Source organism: Cnephaeus nilssonii (genome assembly GCF_951640355.1).
Source record: "Cnephaeus nilssonii genome assembly, chromosome: 12".
In the NCBI taxonomy this organism is placed as follows: domain Eukaryota; kingdom Metazoa; phylum Chordata; class Mammalia; order Chiroptera; family Vespertilionidae; genus Cnephaeus; species Cnephaeus nilssonii.
Genome location: NC_137083.1, coordinates 36,780,918 through 36,807,977, shown reverse-complemented (window position 1 = coordinate 36,807,977; position 27,060 = coordinate 36,780,918). Strand labels below are relative to the sequence as shown.

Sequence of the window (27,060 nt, the reverse complement as noted above, 5' to 3'; positions counted from 1 at the left end):
AAAAAGTAACCTATGTGAATGAGTTTCTTGACTGCTACTCAATTTTTAGTTCCCCAACCTCAATATAAACAACTATCTGTGGCCCTAAGCATGGATTAGAAGAAAAATATCTAACAGTCTACAAAATCACTATCTAGCTACAGTATCTAACTACAAATCAGGTATCTAACTACAAATACTATTTATATGGTGTGTATTAACACGTGTGCTTATAATCTCTACTTTTTCATATACTTAATGTGCAAGGAACAGCACAGAACTCAACAAATACAAGTCCATCTTCCCTCTAGCTTCTCTAACAGAAAAGGACAATGGCCTAATATATCAGTGGCAAGGAAACAGCATCTTCCACTCTCTGTCTTAGTGTTAAAGTGTGCCCTGCACACACTTGGGTTTATCTCTGCAACACCACAGAATACCAGAATCAATATTAAAGTGCTAACTCCAAATATTAATAAATGGTTTCTGCAGTTAAATAAAGACTGATAAGCTTGAATGTTAGCTTGAGGGAATAGCCTATTCTTTTCTTCCCCTTTTTTATTTCCTTTTGCCAAACTTCACTCAGGCTGGAAATAATCATAATAATTGGAACCAGCAGAAGGAAATAGCTGATGCTGCTAGGCAAGATGAAATAAATCTGCAACTCAGGTAATACTAAATATAAGCTCCATATGAGCATACTAGAATGAAACACCTGAAATAAGACAGTTCTTTGGAGCCAAATCCCCAAGTTTACATTTTACAAGTAGGTATGTTTTAGAAATGCAATATTTATAATGTATCTGGATGTCACTGAATGTAAACAAATAGCAGATTTATGTCAACTGTAGTAGCAAGACTAACAATTTCTTAGGAGGAAGAAAGAAGACAAATAAAAAACATTTGATTTTTGAAGGAAGAAATATTCACACAAAGTGATTGTAATAAGCTTTTAAGTTCACAATATAATGTTTGTTTATAAAAATCAGAAAGCATGAAAACACTGTTAGGGGAATTTAAATTCTTTGCCATTCATAGAATTTGATTCTCCTTGCCTATTGACACAGTGCTAATGCTGAATTTTTATGGTTGCCAATTGTGTATGCTATACAATATTGAGATAGCAAAATAGGAAATATTATAACACTTCTAAGATGCTTATAATTTCAGCCTGAAAATTAGCAATTATTTTGAAGTGTTTATCATTCTAAGATAGGAAGAATGAAAAGAAATGAATGTTATTTCTGTCAGAAATTTTGAAGCATTGGAAAGTGAAATGGAATTAGAAAAATAACACATTTGGGTACTATAACTGTCTGCTTTGCCGTTTGGGGCACCTATTTAGAGGATTGTTTTTTTTTTAATCCTGTAGACTCTGTCTTATTCTGTTTTAGCAATACAGAAAAAATGGATAACAGTGTGGGCTCTTAAGTCAGGCAGCCACTTAGTACTTACTGAGTGACCTTGGACCAGCTAAGTGACCTTGGGCAAGTAATGAAATTCTTTTTGCTTCAGTTGTTCATGTTTAGCTGGGATGATATCACTTTTCTCATAGAGTTAATATGAATCTTAAATGAATGTAAAGTGGGACTTTTCACATTTTCCTGGAATGTAGCAAAGGCTTCAAAACTAAGGACAATGGGAAATAAGCAAATTATCAACCATATTGATGGTAAAACCAGTCCAAAGACCACCACTCCCAATAGCCTAGATGAGAAGACTAAATATTTGAAAAAAGATAACGTGAAAAAAAAAGCTCTCTTGAAATTATTGTGCTGGACCAAGAGGATAGCAATAGAAAGAGCCTGAAGGTGTAACATGTAACGTGTAACACAGTGGGCAAGAGCTGACAGCAGAATTACACGGGGTAAGGTTCACATTGCCTCTGTCAGGACATGCTGCAGCTGACACAGGGGGGTATGCAAAAGGCAATGAGGAAGCTAGAGTATCTTTGAAGAACATATGTCATCCATATTAGAAAGCCAGCATCTGGATTCCTGACATAACAGAGGACACAAAGTGGCAGATTTAAAAGAACTGGAATAACAAGTCTTTGTTCTTTTACTCTTGTTCCTCTTCTTTCCTTGCTTGGATCTCTGAAGAGACAGGAATAGGAGTGTGTGTGCAGGGAGGTGGGGAGGGGAAGTGTAGGTGGAGCAAACAAGCAAAGAAACAGACCACACTAACCTCTCTCATTATTGGTTTCCAGAGTTCCTAATAGAGACGTAAGCTCAAAAGCAAAAATAAACAAATGGGACCACATCAACTTAAAAACCTTTTGAACAGCAAAGGAAACCATCAACAAAACAAAATGAATGAAAGAAGATATTTGCAAATAATATATTTAATAAGGGATTGATATCCAAAATATATAAAGAACTCATATAACTCAACATTTAAAAAAATCCAATTAAAAATGGTCAGAGGATCTGAATACACATTTCTCCAAAGAAGAGGTACATATGGCCAACAGGCACATGAAAACATTCTCAACATTAGTAATTGTCAGGGAAATGCAAATGAAAACCACAGTGACATATCATCCATACCTGTTAGATTGGCTATCATCAAAGAGACAACAAGAAAGAGTTAGTCAGGAACCCTCGTACACTCCTGGTGGGAGTGTTAACTAGCGCAGTCACTATGGAAAACAGTATGGGAATTCCTCAAAAAAAAAACAAAAAACAAAAAAAACAAAAACAGAACTACACTATGACCTAGAATTCCACTTCAAGATTATTTATTAGAAGAAAATGAAAACACCAATTTGAAGAAATATATGAACCCTTACTGTTCAGGGAGCATTATTTACAATAGCCAAGGTTTGGAAGCAACACAGGCATCCAATAATTGATGAATGGATAAAGAACATATGAATGCAGATATACACAATTGAATATGACTCAGCCATAAAACAGAATGAAATCTTGCCATCTGCGACAACGCAGATGGACCTAGAGGATACTATGCTAAGTGAAATAAGTCAGAGAGAAAAAGAAAAATGCATATGATTTCACTTATATGTGGATTTAAAAAAACAACAACACAGATACAGAGGACAAAGTGATGGTTACTGGGGTGGGGGTGGGAGAAATGGGTACAAAAGGTGAGAGGATGAAGTATAAACTTCCAGTGATAAAATAAGTCTAAGGGATATAATGCACAGCATAGGGAATTTCTATATTCCTGATCGCCAGCCAGGCCTAGGGACCCCACCTGTGCACAAATTTCATGCACTGAGCCTAGAGTCAATAGGCTATCTAATAAAAGAGTAATATGCAAATTAACCATCACTCTGCTATACCCACAAGCCACGCTCACCAGCCAATCAGGAGCGAGTATGCAAATTAGCCCAACCAAGATGGCTGTGGCCACAGAGTGAGTAGGAGGCTTGGGTTTCCCCAGTAATGGAGGAAGCCAAGCTTTCCGCACACCCTGGCCAGCCTAGCCCTCCACTCAAGGCTACAAAGTTTCAATTATAGAAGATAAATAAATTCCAACAAAAATGGTGGCAGCCACAGAGCTGTAGAGAGGAGGATGATTGAGTTGCCCCCAGTGATGGAGGAAGCCAAGCTTTCCGCACACCCTGGCTGGCCCAGGCCTCCACTCAAGGCTACAAAGTTTCAATTATAGAAGATAAATAAATCCCAACAAAAATGGCGGCAGCCACAGAGCTGGAGAGAGCAAGAGGCGTGGGTTGCCCCACGGTGATGGAGGAAGCCAAGCTCCCTCAGCCCTGGCCTGCCTTGGCCTCCGCTACAAAGTTTCAAATATAGAAGATAAATAAATCCCAACAAAAATGGCTGTAGCCACGGAGCAAGCAGGAGGCTTGGCTCTGCTCAAGGATACAAAGTTTCAATTATAGAAGATAAATAAATCCCAGATACCAGGGCCTCCGCTTGGGTCGCCAGGGGATGTGGCCGGCCTACAAACCACCACAGGCCCCTCGCCCAAGCCACCCCATGCCCCAAGGGAAACCCCACCCTGATCCAGGACACCCTTCAGGGCAAACCAGCTGGCCCCCACCCATGCGCCAGGCCTCTATCCTATCTAATAAAAGAGTAATATGCAAATTGACCATCACTCCAACACACAAGATGGCTGCCCCAATGTGGTCAAAGATGGCTGCCCCCATGTGGACACAAGATGGCCACCACAAGATGGCCAGCAGGGGAGGGCAGTTGGGAGGGACCAGGCCTGGAAGGGAGGGAAGTTGGGGGTGATCAAGCCTACAGGGGAGAGCAGTTGGGGGGGTACCAGATCTGCAGGGGGAGGGCAGTTAGGGGTGACCAGGCCGGCAGAGGAGGGAAGTTGGGGGTGACCGAGCCTGCAGGGAAGGGCAGTTAGGGGGGACCCAGGCCTGCAGGGGAGAGCAGTTGGATGGGACCAGGCCTGCAGGGGAGGGCAGTTAGGGGCAAACAGGGTGATAGGGGAGCAGTTAGACATCAATCAAGTTGGCAGGGGAGTGGTTAGGGGGTGATCAGGCTGGCAGACAGAAGCTGTTGGGGCAATCAGGAAGGCAGGCAGACGAGCAATTGGGACCCAGCAGTCCTGGATTGTGAGAAGGATGTCCGACTGCCTGTTTAGGCCCGATTCTACTGGAACAGGGCCTAAATGGGCAGTTAGACATCCCTCAAGGGGTCCCAGATTGGAGAGGGTGCAGGCTGGGCTGAGGGACACCCCCCCAAGCACAAATTTCTTGCACTGGGCCTCTAGTACATATATGAAAGCCTAAGCGACTGAACAACCAGTTGTTATGACATGCACTGACCACCAGGAGACAGAAGCTCAATGCAGGAGCTGCCCCCTGTTGGTCAGTTCACCCCACAAGCAACCTCCCTTGCCTGGCCAACCTCCCGTGGTCCCTCCCCCCTGCCGCCAACCTCCTGTGGTCCCTCCCCCCACCTGTCCAGTCCCCTCCAATCGGCCCCAATCACCAGCCAGGCTGAAGGACCCCACCTGTGCATGAATTCGTGCACTGGGCCTCTAGTAATACTATAATAACTTTGTACAGTGGTAGATGTTTTCTAAGTATATTGTGATCACTTTGTAAGTTATATAGAGGGCAATAAAAGTAGGTTTATAATTGTGAGTACATGAAACATTTTATTTTTTATTTATTTATTGTTTTGTATTAATTATTATATTATTTTCCAAATGAAAAATTGTAAGCCTACTTTTGCTCCAACCTGTATAATGTAGAATCATTATATTGTACACTTGAAACTAATATATTTGTCAACAATAATAAAAGTAATTAATTGATTAATAAAAACGCAGGAGACATTTAAATTGAATGCAAAGTTAAAGTCTGTGTTTTGAACAGACTACATTTTTTTATACCCCAAAATGAGATTATTCTGAAACATGAAATTAAAAAACAGTGAGGTATGTGGTAAGGCAGAGGGTAAGTGAGAGAAAAATATAGTTGACCCTCGTGCAACAAGGGGATTAGGGATGATGATTCCCCCCACACACTCAAAAATCTGCATGTACCTTTTGACTCCCACAAAACTTAACTACTACCAGCATTATGAAAAACATAAAAAGTCAATTAACACATATTCTGTATGTTAAAGGTATTATATAATATGTTTTTATACTAAAGTAAGCTAGAGAATAGAAAATGTTATTAAGAAAATCATAAGGAAAATAAAATACACTTACAGTATTTATTGAAAAAGTTGCATGTGAGTGGACCCATGAAGTTCAAACCCAGGCCGTTCAAATGTCAACTAATTGTTTCTAGTTTGTACCCTCTGAGCCCTCTCTCTCTCTCTCTCTTTCCCTCTCTCTCTCTCTCTCTCTCTCTCTCTCTCTCTCTCTTTTCAATAAATCAGTCACATGAGATACTACATATGACCAAAACATACTAAGTGGTCAATATAAGTGGTTATTATTATTATTACTATCACTACTACATGTTTTTTTATTAAATGCCCCTATGTAAATTCAGCAATGCTTACATTGCAGGACTAAATTGAACATGAACTTTCAAGTTCAACATTAATAACTTTAGAAAATGCCATATTAATATTTAAAATTTTAAAAATAAGGAAATTAGTTTACTTACCTACCAACCAAATACATCAAAATATTAAGTGGAACAAAGAAAAGGAAAAATACATATTTTCAATACAAAAGCACGTACTATGTTTTTCCATGGCTGAATGAGCTCTTATTTCTGATTACTCAGACTATTTAAACATGTTTTTTAAAGGATGACACATGAATACCATTTTCTTAGTAATTGACTATGAACTACTTAATCTACCAACTCTATATTTTCCTTAGTTCTCAACTAGAGCAATTTTCTCTTCTCAAACAGCCTGAAACAATTCGCATTTAGTTCTCCCAATAAAGAAAATCTTATTCTAACTATATAAGCTTCCTTTTGATACTTGAGGTCTGTGGCAATGTCATTCTGCTTCAGTCATTAGCAGCTAAACTCTCTTACATGTTGATGGGTAATTGACTCAGTAACCTGGCTTTTTACTGGGTTTACTAGTATACTGCTTTGAATCAAATAGACCTGGATTACTCACTGCTAAACTATTTAATATATAACTTTAAAATTCAACATAGATTCCTTTCACAATAGTTTCAGTGTAAGGATGAAAAGGATACTCAATAAAATAGAAAAAATGTAATTTAGATTAATTATGAGCAAGAATACATTCCAGAACAAAATGGGGCATATTTCAAAAAATAAATAAATAATACTTTAAGTGAAATGAGTCTAATAATGGATGAGGTAGGTAATGATCACACTGCCAAAAATCTACTACGGCATAATATAGAGAGCTGTAAATACATTCAGAAAGAAATCATTTCAAATGTTTTAAAATATTTTAAAGGGTATAATTGTAGGCAAAAATGGCTATACTTACGTTTGTTAATTGTGGATAGAGGTTGTTAATGTGTGCTGGTTAATTTATTATTAATTCAATTGGACCATGGCATGCCCAGATATTTGGTCAATCTCTGACTGTATCTGTGAAGGTGTTTTTGGATGGGATTAACATTTAAATTGATAGACTGAGTAAAGCAGGTTGCCTTCCCTAATGTAGGTGGGCCTCATCCAATCAGGTGAAGGTCTGAACAGAACAAAAATGCTGACCTTCACCCAAGAGAGGGAGACTTCTTCCGGCCTGACTGGCACATCAGGTTTTTCCTCCTTTGACAAACTGGAATATTGGCTCTTCTTGGGCCTTACTACTGGTGGCCTTTGGACTAGAACTACACCATCGGCTCTCCTGAGTCTCCAGTTTGCTGACTTACTTGGCATATCTTGGGGCTTGTCAGCTCCATAATCATGTGAGCCAATTCCTTATAATAAATCAATCAATCTCTCTCTCTCTCTCTCTCTCTCTCTCTCTCTCTCTCTCTCTCTCTCTCTTTCTGGAGAACCTTGACTAATACAATGTGTTTCAAACAAATCAAGTATTATAGGGAAAGATGACCTTTATCATTCAATCAGTCAACAAATGTTTTCTAAACATTATTCACATTTTCAGGCACCATTCCAGGTACTACGGAAATATGTAAAAATCAGATGCTCTCCCTACCCTTGATGAATTCCAGATCTACTGCAAGTGACATATTTGATAACTTTATTGGCAGGCCATTGTTATAGCAAATGAAAATGAGTTAATGTTTTGTTGTGATATTAGGAAACAGGAGAATCTGGATTTAATTCTTACATACCAATTCTGGATAAAATAAATGGACTTGAGATATTGGAATGTATATGCTATTCTTTTTAACTTCTAACAAACTTATATAACACACAGTTCAAAATATTTCATACTTCATTTCTGGGACCTGGAACTAGAGAAGCTACTACAAGAAATAATTAAAATTCTGAGTGTTCAAAAAGATGCTTATTACAACCACTGCCATATGGAAACATTTCAGTAATGTTACATGTTAGAGGAAGGTAATTCATTGCACACCTAGTTTAAGTGAAGAATTTCTAGTACAACTTAGAGAAGAGTTTGCATTTTCCGGGTTTACTCCAAATCTAGCCAAGAATATCACAGCAATGGCCAGAGTTCGGTCTCAAAATGGTGCCTCACAGAATCAAAAAGTGAGGTACTGTTTAGTTTCTGCAACCTTTCAATTAGGACTAAAAACATACAGCAAATAAAGGCAGCACTACTGAAGACAGAGTTCTCATTAAATACAGGCATTCCTCAAATTCCATTCTTGGCCTCTTCTCAGTCTCAATGCTCTCCTAAGGGAACCATAGCTCCTTCAAGGGCTACAACTACCAGTGTTAAAACAATATCACTCAACTGTCCAATAGGCAGCGCTAATAATTCTGTGAGTTCTAGATGTATGTGAACAACCTCTGAATATCAGAACCATGCCATCTTCCAGTCGCCAGAAACATACTGTATTCCCCAGCACTCATTTTTCTCCACTCACTCTGTTCTTTAAGTAATATCAACTGAAGCAAAATAAAATTAAAAATCTGATAAAAATAAAATATAGACCATTTTAGAACTAAATTCTGTTAACTCACTATCTCTAACTCCAATGCCCAGTCTAAATTATTTTAAATAAAAAAATCAGTGATAAATATCTCATAAATATAGTCATATTACTTATTCACTGAGAGCCAAAATATACTGAAAGCATCCTGCTGCTTCTTCTGCAGTTGTCAAAGGCAGTGATTTTTAATTTCTATAACAGCCTAAAGCCATTTCTCTATAGATTAAATTTTAATCTCTGCTTAATGGGGTCTTCATCTGCTCCACACACCCACTCCCGTGTCAGAAACCTCAGCGATATCTTTCATTCGTGCCTCCCCTGCACTACTAGAGTTGAATATAAATTTGTATGTATCCTGTCTCTGAGGTATCTCTCAAGTCTCTGTCCCTCCATTCCCACCACAGATACCAGACATTCGGGCTTTCTATCAGTTTCTTCTCCACTCAAACCCAATTTTCTTCCTCTCCTCTCCCCGCAAAAAGAAAAAGAAAAAAAAAAACAAAACAAAAAACCATCATTTTGATTATGCTTCCTCCTTGTTCAAGCACCAGTAGCGTTATCACCGAATAAAATCCAAACTTTAGATTTTCATTTAAGATTTTTCATTTCATCCATGATACGATTCCAAGTTTCCTTCCTGGAAAAAATCTTCAGTGGCCTCCAGGAGTATTCAGGTATCCCCTTTTCTGGCCTCACTGATTTGTATTTAGCTTTCTGCACAGGAGGATAATTTTCACCTCTCCCACCTCTGGTCATACTCTTCTCACACTTTCCACACTACTCCTCCTGAACTCCCGGAGTCACCCCCTCTCCCACAATTTTCCATCGCTAAGTAATAACATTTCTGACTGAACTGCAGTAAACATTTTAAAAATATATTTTCACATGAATGATCTTTTTTTATTCTAACAACCATCCTGTAACATATGAGTTGACTAAGGCTCAGATAAAGTTAATCCTCCCACAAGGAAGTGATAGCAATGAGATTGGGACTGGAATCTGTAAATCCTTGTACTCCTGGATCCACAGTCTTTATATTATACTCCTCTGCTTCTTCCTTCCCCTCCTATGTGCTCTAGAAGCAGTAAGTTTCTTTCTGCACCATTCCATCAAAACTCATCATTTTAAGGTTAGCTTTGTACATGATTGCTTCTCCTTCTATTATGTATTCTTGGGAGATAGGATCTGACCCGACCCTTTTTAATTTATTCCTAGGACTTGGCTTTAGCAAAACACAAAACAAATGTAATTATTATATTGAAAGAATAAAATATATTTATGTGGCAAATACAGAAAATGCAGCTCAAGTCTTTTCCATAACACACACACACACACACACACACACACACACACACACACACACACACACCTATCCTTCTTAGCCATGCATCCCAAGTTTAGAGCATGTCCATTACTCTTTACAACTAAGCAAGCCTCTTGAAGGAGTAGAATGCAGATGCTATTTCCATTTTCTCGTTTCCTGTATACTCTTCAACCCTGTGACCTCTGGCTTTTCTGCACCATCCACTCCAATGAAATGGCACCAAACAAAGGTAACCTCCATTTCTGCCCAATACAATGAAATATTATAGATGTCTTCTTTCTAACCATTTCTACTGTGTTTTGAAGTGCTAACCACTCACTAATATTAAGACTGCTCTATTAATAGTTTTAGCTTCCTTCCTGGGTTCCCATGACTTCTCCTCAAAGGTAGAGGCCACAGCATTTCTTTGTTCTTTTTGCCTTTACATTTTCTCATTGGATTTCTCATTCCCTAATCTGAACAATAAGCCCCAACCACTCTTGTGAATTTGAGACTGGCACATTCAGATGCCTACCACTTACATTCTTTCCAGGTAACTCATAGTATATATATCCCAAATGAAATTACCTTCTACCCAAATCTGCTCCTTAGTTTTCTTGGTCCCTACCCAATCATGTGTACTCATACTAATTTCACCTACATATTTCTTGACTCAATGATTTCTTTTCCATTGTTACCATCATTGTATAGTTGAAGACCTTAAAACCTCTCTCTTCTCTGGATAGCTCTGTAGCCTCCTAATTGGTCTAACTGCCTGTTTCTTTCACCCCCTTTAAGTCTCTTTATTGTCCACATGTGTTCCATGAAATGTTGTCTACATTTCCCCTCACTGGGAAAACTATGAATAAACATGACCTTTTCAATTCTATTCTCAAAACCTTTCAAACACGGAGAGACAAGCTAGTATAGTGATTAAGAACATTAATTGGGTTTGAATCCTGGCTCTGCTAATTATTATATAGGCTTTGTGCAAGTTTTTTTAAACTCTCCGGATTCCAGTTTTCTTATCTGCAAAGTGGGGTTAATGATAGTACCTACCTAGTAGAATAATCTGATTAAATAAATTAACATTTATCTGAAGTGTTTTGAACACTGCCTGACATACAGTAAGCACTTCACAAATGGTTGTTGATGATAATAAGAACAATAATAACAATACTTAGTGGCTAACCCTTCAGTTGTATATTATGTCTTGGCCCACATCTAATTCCCCAAACTCATTTATTACTACTGTATATATTAAACTCCAGACTTTAGTACTTTGAAACTCTTTTTTTTGTTAATCCTCACTAGGGGATATTTTTTTCTATTGATTTTTAGGTAGAGTGGAAGGGTGGGAGGAAGGGGAAGGGTGAGAGAGAGAAAGAGAAAGAGAGAAACATCTATTGGTTGCCTCCCGCAAGTGCCCTGACCGGGGCAGGGATTGAACCCACAACCCTGGTACATGCTCTTGACCAAGAATTGAACCCGTGACCCTTCGGTGCATGGGCTGATGCTCTAACCATGGAGAAACACCAGCCAGGGCAATACTGCAAAACTACGTATCACACTCCTCAAAACTCTCAGTATCAATGCCTCCTTGCTTGTCTGCTCTCTACTCAAGTATACTCTTCTCCATGAAATGTTGCATGAAACGCTAGGAGAAATCAGCTGCCCTTCTGCTAGGCATGATCTTTTAAAACATTTATTACATTGAAAATTCATGTTTATAGTAATTACTAAATCAAATATAATAGTAATATATGGAACATATAATTATAATAAGAGCAAACATTATATATAATACATATATAATTTTATATAGTAGTATTGAGCCTATTCAGGCTCTGGGCTAAGCATGTTGTAGGTAATATAAGATTTATTCCGCATAACATCTTTATGAAATATGTTCAGCATCGATCCCTATTTTACAAAGGATGAAACTGATATGTAGAGATGTAAAATAAACTGTTCAAGTCACATCTGGTAGGAGGCAGTGCTGTGACTGGAACCCACACTTGTTTGTCTCCAAAGCTCGGTGCTCTTAACTACTTCCCTGAACTGTGAAACTCCTGGGATGGGATCAAGATTTACATAACATTAACAATTTCTAGATGCAGAGTTTATGTAACTGCATAAACTACAATTCATGTAGAATATGAATACTAAGAACTCCTAGCCCACGTTCCTTCACCAAAATGTTTTGTTTGTTTGTTTGTCTTTTACCTTTTATTCTGATTAAATCGTGGAAGGTATCTTTAAAAGATGAAAAGAAACTCATTTTAACTCAGGTCACACAGATATACTTCAGGATTAACTACTTAAAGATGTAGGTGGTATCTTAATAAAGAGTTATTCACCTTTTTATTACCAGTCTTAGTTCAGTACTTGCTAGAGAATAGGTTAGAAATAAATGTTGAATAATAAATAAATGAATTCTAGCTCCAGAAAATGGAATTGGAACATTTTTGATGAGTTAGTTTATAATTATACTAGAGGCCCGGTGCACGAAATTCGTGCAGGGGGGGGGTCCCCTCAGCCTGCCTGCACCCTCTCGCAATCCAGGACCGCTGGCTCCTAACCACTCGCCTGCCTGCCTGCTCACCCTTAACCACTCTGCATGCCTGCCTCATCGCCCCTAACCCCTCTGCCTGCCTGCCTGATCACCCCTAATCACTCGCCTGCCTGACCACCCATAACTGCTCGCTTGCCTGCTTGATCACCCCTAACCACTTGCCTGCCTGCCTGATAACCCCTAACCACTCTGCTCACCTGCCTGCCTGATTACCCCTAACTGCTCACCTGCCTGCCTGATCACCCCTAACCACTCTGCATGCCTGCCTGATCACTCCTAATTGCTTGCCTGCCTGCCTGCCTGATCGCCCCTAACCACCTCTGCCTTGGCCCCCGCCACCATGGCTTTGTCTGGAAGGACATCTGGAATGTCGTTCAGCTGTCCTGTCTAATTAGCATATTATGCTTTATTATTATAGATACACCCCTGGATCAATGGCACAGACATTTGTAAGCACTATATAATTCAAAAAATTCAAAAAATATTTCAAGTTGATGTTGGCATGCATTGTGGGTATATTTTTTTAGCTGATTTTATTTCTTAGGTTCTATTTTGGATAATGTTAAAATGAATTTGTGTTCCTACATATTTTACTTCAGAATGATTAAATTTTTCTGGAATTTAAAACAGAAGTCCAATCAGAGCAATACTGAATGAGGTAGTAGAGCCATATCTAGAATTTAACCAACTCTATGTAAGAGAAAATACATCTTGATTTACTCTCTAAATAGACATTTCTTTTAGAAAGATCTTTACCAATGCTCTCCAAAACAATAAGCTAGGAATGAAATACATATGATTATACCATTTTACAATTGTATCAATCAGAATATTTTGCTGCAAAACAACAGAAAACCAAACTAAATGGATTAAACTATCAATAACAAGAAGTCCTGAGATAGGGCTAGTTCTGGGTTCATTTTAACAATTCACCAAGGGGCCACTAGTTTTTTGTCTTTTTTTTTTTTTTTTTTTAATCACTCTGTCCTGCTCTTCTCCACCTCTTGGCTAGCTTTCCTCATGATCACAGATGGTTATACAGGTATCTTCCACTTTTCAAAAGTTTATATTATGCCACCTCACTTTTAGGAAAGGCTTAGAGTAGTATCTTCTTTCACTACCAGAATGAAATCCAAAGAGGATTTTCACTTTTACTAAAAAAAAAAGGTGAAAAGCAAAAATAAAGTTCCACCGGTTGTTTTTCAGCCAGCTGTTACAGAGGCAGCGTGCACCAGAGCAGCGAGAGTGGCGCCACCAAGCTCCTTCCCTGGGAACTACACTCAGCTTCTCAGCACCCAGACACCACAGCTTGGAACTGTGTCTGTGAGCATCTGTGCTTTAACTCCATTTATTCTGTGCATCCATTTGTAAGATGTGTCCGAAGGTATCGGAAAAGGCTAAGAGAGCTCCTAAGGGTGTCACACTTGGCACAAAACAGGGCATCATTAAGTGCTGCAATCGTGATGAACAAAATAGTGTGCATGCATTGAACTTTTGGTCTGGGAACACTAAAAAAAATTCCATATACATTAATATAATTGCTTCTCAATTTTACACCATTTTGGGCTTACAAAGTTTTCACAGAAACCCTCTACTTTCAGATAGTGGGGGAAACCTGTAGTTGCTCCAGGAATCACTGCCATGTGCACTAACTTTCACAGACAGAATAGATATGTTTGGAATCTTATTTTAAGAACTAAAAAAATTCTCAGGAAGTCCCCAAAGGGCTTCACATTACTTTTTATTTCTTGGAACTAGGCTTTAAGACATTTCCTAAAACAATCACTGGCAAAGAGATGGAATTACCTTGCTTGGTTTAGACTAGTCTAAGTTCATCCCCTTGGGAGGAGGCCAACCTGATATGGAACACATGGCATAGCAGCACATCAACATGTGGATACTTGAACAAAACTGGCATTCTGTAGGGAGGAGGAGGAGGAGGAGAAGTGCATTCCAGGTCACAACCAACAACATCTCTAATAACTCTGTGGTTCTCTGAACTCTCTCTGAAAGCATATTCAACTGAAGCAAAGCATCTCCTTAGTCAATTCTAAGAGAATCAGTTTCTCTAAGGATGAAAGTTGTCAAATGCTCTTCACACTAGATAATGAAGATTTTCCAATTAATTTTAAAAGGAAGACTTGAGATGAGAATATAAAAGGGCATTTTCTTGATTCATACAAGAGATTACTACATTCTTTGGACTATCAAGGATATCATTAATTTTACATAGTTTTTATTAGGTTGTATGGTGTATATGCACTTTACAAATTCATATACAGTGTTATCCCATAGCAAATTAATTTGATGTATGCAAAATGGCTTTACATTTAAAACATTAATATAAGTTAAAAATATTATATTCTCCATTTCATAAAAAAAAAATCTCTTAGGTTCCAAGCTAATTAAACTTAGCTTTTCTTGACATTTTAAATTTCTCAGTAAACAACACCAGTACCTGTATTTTAGCTAAACAGTTAGAAGTTAGGTATTATTTACAGTCATGAGCTGCTTAGTGACAGGAATATATTCTGATAAATGCATTGTTCGGCAATTTCATCATTGTGTGAATGTTACAGAGTGTACTTACACACACCTAGATGGTTTAGCCTGCTACTATAATTGTATGTGCTATACTTTTACACGACTGGCAGCACAGTTGGTTTACTTACACCAGCATCACTACGAACATGTGAGTAATGCTTTGCACTACAGCATTATGACAGCTACGACCTCACTAGGCGATAAAGACTTTTCAGCTCCATTATAATCGTATGAGAACACCGTCATATGTGCCCTCCATCATTTAATGAAACATGATGATGTGGCACATGACTGTGACTTACTTTTAAATAAATACTTATTTTGAATTGCAATATACCATATATTCATAGCATGCTGAAACCAGTCCTCTCATCCTACACTGAGACATAGTGATGCTGGTGTAAGTAAACCAACTGTGCTGCCAGTCGTGTAAAAGTATAGCACATGCAATTATAGTAGCAGGCTAAACCATCTAGGTGTGTGTAAGTACACTCTATAACATTCACACAATGATGAAATTGCCTAAATCAATAAAAGTTTAAACCACTCGGCAAATGTGTTATCAAGTTCATGAATAAGCATGTCCCTTATCTCTGCTCCTTCTTTGGTTACATTAACATTAGGGCATTTCCTAGCTATTATGTAGTCCACCAGCCACTTGGTATTGCAAATAAAAATAACCAAAACCCAAACTACTAAATCTGACTTCTTATTTTCACTTCTTAACAACTAATATGTATAAAATACAGAAATCATCTGGGTTACTTGATTTCATTATGTCTTTATGGTTTCTCATTATTAGAGCTAATAAGGGTTAAAATACCACTCACGTTTGAAAATTAATAGATGACTATCAAACTTCTATATTTGTCACACATGGAATATTTTATGTAATTCTTTCCCTAAAATATGATTGTTCCTTCGCATGCATAAATGCCTTTCTGGGACTACTGATTTAAAAAACTGGCATTGAACCTGTGTGCTGGAGTATGTGTTCCATGTATACTAAGAAGCAGAAGACATGTGATGATAGAATGACTCTTCACCCTGAACTGAAGAAAAGAAAAGCATAGGTACTCCAACCAAATGAGATCCAGCTATAGCTAATGCTTCAGAAGAAATGCTATGAAAGAAGTTTTTAGTCTTTTAACTGTAGATGGGTAAGAGCATCCTGATAACAGTCTTGCGCTTCCAGAGGGGGACCAACTTCTTTCTGTCTCTTTAGACCCCAGTCCTAACACCAACAACATGGCCACCCACAACGCACCTGGACTTTCTAGAAAGGAAACATTACAGTTACTCATGTTTAGGTGCTTTTGGAAATAAGCCAAGACTTTAGGAGCTTTTAGTGACCCTTTCAGCTTAAATTCCAGATATTTTTAAAATAAATGTTGTCTAATCAAGAGTTGCTTTAATATCCTTACATCACAGACTGCAGAGATAGGGCGATCGGGGTCAACTGTGGACTGATTAGAATGCCCTGCAGATGCAACTTGGACATTTCATATCTCTGAAGTTTGCTCGTGCTTGCAATCCAGCTAATCAGATTTTGACAAGCTAAGGTATGTTGCTAGATTAATATGTGTTTATACACATCCTTGTATTAATATATACTCCAACTAAGTATGTACCTTCCTGTGTACAACAATACAAGCTACCAGGATAAGCAATACGGCTCACCTGCAAAATGAAAAATAATTGTTAAGAATATAAATAATTGTTTGTTTTTTTCATTTGGGATTTTTACTCAGACATTCTCTATGATCTCTTAAGTGATGATTTAAAATAAAAACAGGTTTTATGCTTCTCATAATCCATTTAAAATAATTCATTTCAACAATTGGAAAACACATTTTAAGAAACTTCTTCAAACACAATGTAATGTGAAAAATAAAGTATATATTTTGTGTGTTTTTTACTTAAACAAGTTTGATTTGTCCTACTTCATTTCATAGTCACTTAATAAAATCCATCATTACTTATGAAAAAATCTCTGATTCCATATGCATGAGTTTCACTAAAGACAGTTAAGAAGTTCAAAACAATTCTCCCACAAATGTTGTCATTAGAAAAATTAACATCTTCCATATAGCTTTTACTTCACATATAAAAGGTTAGTTTTCTTCAGTAGCATGTTTGTTTTGAGCTATTATTGGATATGTAAAGACTGTCATGGTTTTGACAGTGATTTTTTTTAAGTAAACCAAAGTAACTGAAAATGACAAGACTTGACATGAATTCATGTAACAATTACAAGGAGAAATGTTTTCCAAAGTTGAACAAGCCATACAATTATTTCAAATATTAAAAGAAATGTAATCATTCATTTAAAATATCCACTCATGGGCCTACTAGATCCTTGAAAGTAAATTCATTGGATACATTTGAATTAATATTCAATTAGTTGTCAAAAAAGGAAACATTTCTGTTTCTCCTGGACTATATAAAACAGTTAACACTGTATATTAAAATTAACATAAATTTTTAAGTGTTTTAAAAAATTAATCTTCAAATAAAGTCTTTTATAAAAGCTGATAACATGTCAATAAAATTCAATAATGGAAGCAATTACTAATTATCTGTGATGATATAGCAGATACATATCCCTATACAAATATTTTATTATAATTTAACAGACACATATCTATCTATGCAAGTATTCAGTAATTATAAACCATCAGTAAATTATCTATATAACACTAATTATAATTTACTTTTATTAGAGGAAATATCACATCAGTCCTTACTGGAGACAAAAAAGAGGGAGCTGGGAATGGAATGGAATAAATAATAACAGTAATTTTAAAAGTCACAATACTAAGAAAATTTTAAGACCCTATCTCATACTTCTTATCATGATAAATAGGCAGATTATAGCTAAGAAATATTTTAAAAATTAATATTGGACACTGGAACTTCAAGGTAGAGGTTTCTCTTGAATTCTAAAATAGGATTAATTCCACTAAAATGCCAAAGTCAACAGTAGTAGATATTTTGTTGGTTGCTTCTTCTTGAAAGTGTTAATATAGAGAATTATTTATATTGAGCTATTGTTATTCTCACAAATGCAAAGTAAACTTCTAGCTGAATTTTTATGTACTTTTCTCTATTGTACATTGTTGGCTGTACTTATGAATTGTTTTGTTATTGCTTTTTTTTGTGAGATACTTGATTTCTAGCTGAGAAGTAAAAGTTCTATCTTAAAATATAATACTGGCATCTAAATATAGTCACATGTAAAAAGTATAAATAAATTCATAAACTTAAAATTAGTGAATTCTTATAGGATTTATATGCTTGTCGAGCCTAGAATAAATGATTCACTAACTGTTTAGGAGAAAAGATATAGGTACAAAGGGAATAAATTACTGGGTGAAAATAAATTATGGCTAAAGTATAAAATAAGTATAAAACAGCAAATCTTTTACATAAAAGCAGCATCAATGGGAGTTATTTTAAAAGGTAAAAATATGTTCCATTCCACTTAATTGCATTACTCTTCATATTACTGCTTTTCAAAGTAAAGCATTTATTTTACTTTATAGAACAACTTCCAGAATATTTTACTTGCAAATTACTCATACTATTAATTAGTCAACCATTTTCATAGTTGTCAGGGTGTCTTCAATTAAGAGTAAAATATCTTGAAAGTTGAGAACATTTCATCATGTCACTAACTCAAAATAACCAAAAGTTCAGAATAACATTTACTAACATTTACATAATGCTTATATTCTGCCAGACACTACATCATTTAAATGCATAACTTACTTAATATTCTCAAGTTACTCTTACTACCCCAGGCTAGATAACTTGCTTCTATAGCCAATACTCAGTGGTATACTGAGTATTCAAACCTAGACAGTCTACCTGGGAGACTGTACATTTACCCACTAATCTATACCATCTCTAGAGGCATAATTCAGGCTGGGTCTACAACTCTTTTGAAAGCCATTGTTTTCAAGCAGTCAGGGTTATCAAATGTGAATTGTTTTTACTCATTATGAAAGTGAGTTTCAAGCAACTAAAAGAAAACTGAGCATAATAAAGATGTCAAAAGATTGTACAGTATAAATGTTAGGAGCAGAGATGATGGCACTTAAATAACTTTAGCTGCAGTTTCACCCTGAGATCACTCTCAGTCTAAACAAACACATAAAAAAGCCAACAGTCATTTTAACATTCAAGGTCGTATCATTTAAATTACGTACCCATACTGAAAAACTACAATAGCACTCCCCACAAATTATGCCCAAAGACAATTGTCTCATTAACCTTGTTCTAAGACATTAAAGATAATTTATTCTAAAATAATTAACTGATCAAATTGTTCAACCAACTTTATTATTGGTCAATAAAATTCACAGACCTTAAATTTCTATGCAGAAATCAATCTTTACTTGAGAAAAGTTTACATAATTTATTTTTACCTTTCCAAATAAAAAGTAGAGGGATTTAACTCTATGATTCTAGCCTGATGTCAGTCAACAATAAAGTATGACAATAAATGTAGATCTATTTTCCTTTGAAGGCATCTTTAAAAGGAGCAATCAGAGGGAGAGCAATGACATCTTCTCCAGAACTGAGTTTCAAAAGCCTTATTCGGCCTGTTTTCCACATGAGAAGAATTAGAGAACTTTTTGCCTTTTATTCTCCATTGTGAGAACCTAAATGGGCCAATAAGTCCAGGCTATGTAGGTCCCCATGTGGTAGATGCAGTAGCAGCCATAGTGTAAGGAATGTAGGACACAGTAATCTGTGTAGCTGACTTCTGTGAACTCTAGTGGCAAATTTAAGAAAAAGAAAGGAAGGAGAAAAAGAAAAACCTTTAGCACTTCAGCTAAATCTCAAAATCACTCAAAAAATTTCCTTCAACTGAGTCTGCTGCATTAATGAAATTGCAGAACAGAACTGCTGATTTAGAATTAAATACTTTGGTGAGGAGCTTTACTATTATAAACTAAAAAGCCATAGTTTATAAAAATAATTGAATGTGACAATAAATGCTATTTTTTACATGTCTCATCACTCAGGATTAAAAGAAGCTTAAATTAAAATGGAATCCTCTGAATTTAATTAAGTGGTTTTTAAAAATGGTTTTAAAGACACTTAAATAATATAGAAAAGCTACATCTATTTTGTCTAGTACAACTTTAAAAAATTATGGTAATTTAAAATTATGACAACTCTAATGTAAAATTAGCCAAAAGTAAATAAAACTTGAGTAAACAATGCAATTTTATCTGGTGCACATTTTATCAATATTCTTGTTATTCAAATGACTCCCTTTTTTTTTCCTTCAAAATCTGCTTAGTTTAACTGATTTTGCATGTAGTTTTATATTACCCAATGTTGGAATGAATATTCAAAAAACAATCATCTCATTATTGTTAAAGCAATCATCTCATTATTATCTAAAAATACGACGACTAAACAAACAGTCAAACTTTTCAGCTATACTCGTTTATTGGCTCTCTAAAACTAAGTCTACTGAACCAAAAGTTCTTACATATTTTTTCAGCAAGTGAAATATGTAGTGAAACCCATCACAAATGCACTATATCTAAAGTGCTGAAAATTTCACTTTGCCTACAATGGTAAGTAAAATAAACATTTATTATTTGATAAAGGAAAGGATTATTTCAACAAGAAATATGAATCATCACATTTATAAGAATACTAGTGCCCAGTGCACGAATTCATGCACATTGAAAGGAAATTAATTAGAATATTTTAATACCGCTATTCACCCTTTCTCTATAATAGAAGTATCAACCAAATTCATGATCGACAATGACAGATGGAAACACACGTGTGCGATTGACACCAGCGAGAGCTTAACTAGTATGTACAGTATTGCACATGCACAAGGCAACTTAACCTTTTATAGATATAGAATAAACTTGCTTAATTAGACTTGCTTTCTGATTTAGCTAAATTTTTCCCAGCCCAGTGAAGCACCCCAACTTCTCCTTCAGGTAATTGTCAGCAACACAGCAGTAAATATCAACGTGAAGCATATTATTATTGTAGATCACCCAGGGAGAACAAAGGGTAAAATATTTAACTGCAGCAGTGTTTGACTATATTCTGCACAGTAAGAAAACCTGAAGTCATTTTCAAGGTCCACCATTTCTTACTTCTTTTCAGTCGGGTCAACTTTCTAAACTTTCTAAATCTCTGTTTTCCAGCTAATGAAAAGAAAATAGGATTCTACTGAGTCTCCTATCTACCTATTCCAGGACTTCTGTGAGGATCAAATGAGATGAGGTATGAAAAAATGCTTCACAGACATTTGGTTAAAGTAAAAAATGTTTGCACCTGGCTATAAAGCAAGTCATGTTCCTGGGCTGAAGAAACTGCAAGGAGGCTAGTTGCTAAGAAGATGAAGCCAGGAATTGCTACGTGATATCATTACCCAGATGGACACTTAGCATATTAGCCTTTTATACATACATCACACACACACACACACACACACACACACACACGCACGAGGATTATATTTTCCATAAAAGCTAAAAGAAGCCCAGCCAGTGATGCTTGGTGGTTAAGTGTTGACCTATGAACCAGGAGTTCAAGGTTTGATTCCTAGTCAGGGCATCTGACTGAAATGGGAGCTGGATCCTTACTTGGGGCGTGCAGGAAGCAGCTGATCAATGATTTTCTTATCATTGATGTTTCTATCTATCTCTCCCTCACCCTTCCTTTCTGAAATCAATAAAAAAATATTATAAAACTTTTTCTAAAGCTAAAAGAAAGGTGGGTGTTTTTGTTTGTTTGTTTGTTTGTTTTTTTGGTCAGTACTGACTCAGGAGGTGAAATAGGCTCCTGTGAGGCTCTGTGAATATCATTACCAACATCAATCATCAATGACCCAGTGAGGCCTGGAACTGTGGGTTCATACAGAATAAAAAGAACTTTTCCCCTAAAATCCCTTTATATGCATAGGTTCTAAAAGGAGTTCTAAAAGCAATAATCTTACAAACAAAATATGCAGAAGTTTAGTGATAGAGACTACCTTGGACAGAATCATGGCAAGATTTAAATGATAACTAGCCCAGGTCCCCATCTTTCACAAGAATTTCACAGGAATACTAGTGCCCGGTGCACGAATTCATGTGGTCACTTAGGGCTCTTCATAAACACCCACATTGATGCAGGTTTCATGAATTTATAATATAGCCCACAGATGTTTGGAAAGCTCTGTTGGAAAGATCATCTTCTTTATTAAGATAAAGATGCTTTATCCTTTAAAAAAAATATCCCTTAGATTCATCTTAGTTTTGTCCTGTGGAGTACTGCAGGATAGTCAGAATTCCTTTTCTTACCTGATAGTTTTCATACCCTTACTTTTAGAAGTTAAGTCTTTCCACTGGATTTTATAGAAGTGATCTATAATACCCAAATAATCTCCCTTCCTTTATTTTCTGGTCACATTCTTGCTGTTAGAGTTACATTTTGCCAAGGTCCATCTCAAAAGGTAGTGCTCAGAATAAATACAACATTAAAATCTGGTCATCACTGCAGACTCCAACAGGACAATCACCTCCCTCATTAGCAGACTATCATTAGTCAAATTTAAAAATGCATTAACTTTTGCAACAACTTTCTACGACAAATACCAAGCTTGTTGCCAACAAAACCATGGTCATTGATTATGTAGTGGATTTCCTGGACTCACACCAGAACTTTACACTTATATCTATTGCTATAAGATAGAATTATGCCATCAAATATGTTAACATGAATCCCTACATTTGAGGCTTGTGTATGTCATCTTGAAAAATACCAAAATGCTCTATTTGCCCTCCTACCTAACTCATACTCTTCAGCTTCACAATTTGAGCAATGTTGACCTTCAAGTCACTGTTTACATTCGCCTTTCTCAAATCACCATCTATTAATACTCAAGAATCTCCAATGAAAACATTTTCTTGTATGGCAATTTACACTGAAGAAATTTCACCTGAGACATCGCTTTTCACTTGTTTACTTTTAAAACTGGTTTTTTATAGAGAACATCTCCCTAAGAGTGTGCCCTGATAGTTAATCTTGGAGTCAGATTAAGTGGTTGTTCAAAACACAGGCAATGATATGCTCAATTCCATCTCTGAGGCAGCACGAGCAATGTAACACCCACCAGCAAACCTGTACATTGCTAAGAATATGCACATACACACACAGGGCACATGCGGAAAACAAAGGTACACTACTTTATTCTGGTTAGAGTTGTCCTCTTTGCAGGAAACTTTCACCTCACTCTTTCTTCCCTCTTTCAAGACCATATTTTCTTTCAAGCAAGGACAATTAATTAGTGAGCGTCCTGCAAGATCTCAGTCTCTATACGTGCCCATCACAGCCTTCCATTGAAATGAAGCTCATCTCTGTGGCAGGCCTGAGCTTTCCCTTCCAGCTCCTACTCAAACAGGACCCCGCCTCCCCCCAATCCGACGCCAGAGGAGAGTGCAACCACAGAGAACTTCCACTCCAACAGGACAATCCCTGAGGAGAGTACATTCGGGTGACCGTTTCTCTCCTCCAGACACCCCAACAGGAGAACCCCTTCCTAGTGCCGCGCCTTCTCTGCGAGCCTGCTCCGGCGGGCCAGCTCGGGGTGAGCGCCCGGGTTAGTCAGTGCGCACGTGACGCGCGGTGCCCACATGACACGACCGTGGGCGGGGGAGGGGGGTCAGAGCAGTGAAGCAGGGAAAAAGTTAAGGAAGACGGGTCAAAGCGCCCAAAGCTGTCGGTCCCCTCCGTTCTTGGCCAAGTAGTGGCTCAGGGTTCCCCAGGGGGACGTCTGCGGATCAAGGCACCTAGGGTCCAGCTTCCCAAATGGGGGCGCGGGGGGGGGGGGGCGGCGGATGTCGGGCGTAGTTCTCCTCTCTCCCCGCCACCTTCTGCTCCTCTCCGCCCAGCTGGTGATGCTGCTGCACCCTCAAGTTGCTCCTTCCGTCCCTTTCTCCCTCCTTCTTATTTCCCCTACTTTCTTTCCTCCCTCCCTTCCTTCCTTTCTCCCTTCCCTGAAACCTCTCCATCCACTGCGGGCGCTGCCACTGACGCACATTGAATTTGCCCCGGGAGCTTGCCCGCATCTCTGAGGTCAGCCACAAGGCCGAGCACCTTCCACAGGGCAGGGTGTAACTGCGCAAACAAAGTTGTACGCTGCGCCGAAACCTGCCCTCCCTCCCCAGGAGCCCCCCCGCCCTCCCGCCCCCCATCCGAATCCTGCGCCAAGCTCCCCGGCTCCACCGGTGCCCTCTCGACCTCGCCGCACCACCGTGCCACACACCCCCTTCCCCGGCGAGCCCACCCGCTCCGTGCCCCGCGCTCCCAGCGGTCCAGCCGCCCCGCCGGCCGCTGCGCTCACCTTGCTTGACACACTTGAGCCGGAGGGGGTCCTTGCAGTGTTTGATGACGGCCAGCACGTCCCTGATGGTGAGCCCCGCCACGGGGGTCTCGTTCACCTCCAGCAGTAGCTCCTCCGACGCCAACTTGCTGCCGCTCTCATAGGCCACCTTGCCGGGCTTCACCTCCCCCAGGTAGGGGAACTGTCCGTTCTCAGCACCCCCCTTCAGCTCAAAGCCCAGCTGGCCCTCCGGGTTCCTGCCAATGACACTCTCATGGACTTTGCTGGTCCAGTGGCTTTTCTTTTTCAAGCTTTTGGACATGGCAGTGGGGCGGTTCGCCTCGGCTCCTGGAGGGGTTCCTCTGGGGGAAGGGGTGTTGGCGGTGAGGGGAGGAGGATGGGGGAGCCAGGGGGGCCAGGAGGTGAGAAGAGCGGACTTTGCTTTCCTCCCACCTCTGTCCGGTGCTTTCCCCTCTTCTTGGGATGGAGTGCGGACGCGGACGGGGAAGGAGGAGAGGGGCGGCCGGGCAGAGGTAGGAGAGCTTGGGGGAGGTTGTGCTGTCCCTGGAATGACACTCAAGGCTGTGGCCCCGCAGCGGAGGAGAGCTGTGGCGGCGGCGGCGGCGGCGGCAGCCCGAGCGGGGGAGCGGGTGGGGTGGGGGTGGTGACGGCGGGTAGGGATGCCGGGGGCCACTCCTGCGCCGTGCGAGTGGGAGCGCGCGCCTGGGTGTGTGGTGTTAGCTGATGTCCATGGCAGCTGCAGTGGCAGCGGCGGATCCGCGCGTGTGTGTGTGTGTGTGTGTGTGCGCGCGTGTGTGTGTGTGCGTGTGTGTGCGTGTGCGTGTGTGTGTACTAGTTGTACTGTATGGGCAGGAGGGGAGGAGGTGGCGGGAGCCGGCTGCGGGAGGAGGGGCGCGCGCCTGCCAGGGGGCCGCTTCGCCGGCGTCCCCGCTCCCTCCCTCCGCAGCTTGACCCGGTAGTGAAGGCGGAGAGAGAGGCAGGCTGGGTCCGCCTGGCAGCCCGCGAGGGGAGGCGGGAGCGGGGAAGGAGGGGAGCCGAGGCCCGGCGTGGGGAGGCCGGCCGGCAGGCAGGCTGGGAGCCAAGTGCGGACCTGGCTTCAGCCTCCCAGCGGCGAGCGGAGCTGGGCTGCGGCGCGGAGAGGACGCCCCGAATCCCGCGGACGCGGGCCGGGCGGGCGCCGCACTGCGAGCCCTGGATGGGGGCGCGTCTGGGGCCCGCGCGCCGCCCGCGCGCCGCCCGCCCCGCTCGGGATCCCGCCGGGGGAGAGGCCCGGGCGCCGGGAGCCGGGGAGGCACGCGGCGGGGCTCGCAGTTCAGAGATTTCGACTCTTCCGGTTTTCAGCCGGACCCGTGGCGGAGTTCTCAGAGTCCCCCCCCGAGGAGCAGAAAGTTGGGGAGCTGCAGGCTGGTCACCGGAGCGGGGAGGGCAGAGCTGCACCCCCTTTCCCGCGCGTCGGGCTGGGACGGGGCCTGCGCGCAGGGCGGAAGGTCTGGTGAAAGGCGAGGCCCAGGAGCGCGGGGAAGGGGCTTCGGGTTTCCTTGTTTGGAGGAGCGGAAAGGGGCTGCGGGCGGTGGGGCTGGGCAAAGGGGTGCGGTGAGCAGCCTCCTCGGAGAAATGGACGGTTTCACCCACGCCCTGGCCCTGGAAAGCCCCCCGACTCGGACTTGTAACTTTGGGAAGAAACCTTAAGAGGACCTGGCCCGACCACCCCCTGCGACAGGGAAGGAAAAGGAGGCTCCGAGGGTGAAGCTCGAGGGCCCGCCACCAGGCTCCGTTATTAACCTTCAGCAAGTTCTCAGCCAGGAGGAGAGGTGAGGACCGGGGCGCAAGGATGCTGGAGGGCTGCTGATTTCCACTCAAGCGCGAATTTCCTGTGAGCTGTTAGGGATGATTTTAAACATTTTTGTAACTGGTAAATGATTTGCACTTGCTTTACTTTCAAATGATAACTTTAAGACAAAAAAGAAATCGCACACCTACTCATCTTTTTAAACCATGAAAAGCACTGAGCAATCTTGATGTCTGAGATGAAGATAGTGTGGGAGGCAAGCGGTGTAGTTAGAAATGTTTTGTCAACCCAAACAGAAAGGCCAGGTTTGATTTCAGGCTCTGCTACTTACCAACAGTGTGATCTTAAGTGTGTTGCTTGACCTTTCTGAGCATCAGTTTCCTTATGTGTTAAATAGGGTTAGAAGGACTAATCCCGGGATAAGGATGAAATCAGGTTAATGCATGCAAAGTGCTTGCCTGACACAGGTGGGTAGCACTTAAAATGTTAATTTCCTTCCTTTTCCCCTCTCAAGTATAACTCATTATTTGCGGAAAAGGTGAATCAAATTTAGTCGGAACTGAAAGAGATGTGAAAGAAAGATGATTTGTTTAACCATGTGTCTTTTTTCACTTGAGAAACCAGATCCCCAGTGAGTTGGCTGCCACTGATGAGGATTATTCAGTGAGCCAGGGGCAGTGCCAGGATCTGAAACCAGAGCTACAGGCAATGCCCAAAGAAGTTGGCTTTTGGCATTATAAGACACAATCCTAAGTGGAAATTGATAATAAGAACTAAATATTTATTTCTAAACACCATTTATAGCCTAACATGTATGGGCAATACTAATATTTATCAAGTTCTAACTGCATGCTAGATGTTACTCTATAGGCTTTATATAAATTCATTTCTCCTGACATCTTAATAAAGAAGGTACTCTTACCATACCCTTTTACAGATAAGAAAATTAACTTTTGCAAGCCTGAAAATTTAGTCAGTGGGGAAACTAATATTTGCACCCA

At 39.9% G+C, this 27,060-nt stretch overlaps 1 protein-coding gene across 2 annotated transcripts in view; it reads right to left on the bottom strand.

The window, feature by feature from the left end:
• Positions 1-24,571, bottom strand: part of MAGI2 (membrane associated guanylate kinase, WW and PDZ domain containing 2) — a gene marked incomplete at both ends in the record, with an annotated part of 1,165,889 nt that extends 1,141,318 nt beyond the window's left edge. For both annotated transcript variants that reach the window (XM_079785522.1, XM_079785523.1), the window contains one exon: positions 24,271-24,571. In XM_079785522.1, the coding sequence (XP_079641648.1) occupies positions 24,271-24,571 (301 nt within the window). The remainder of the gene's footprint in view (positions 1-24,270) is intronic.
• Positions 24,572-27,060: the final 2,489 nt, after the last annotated feature.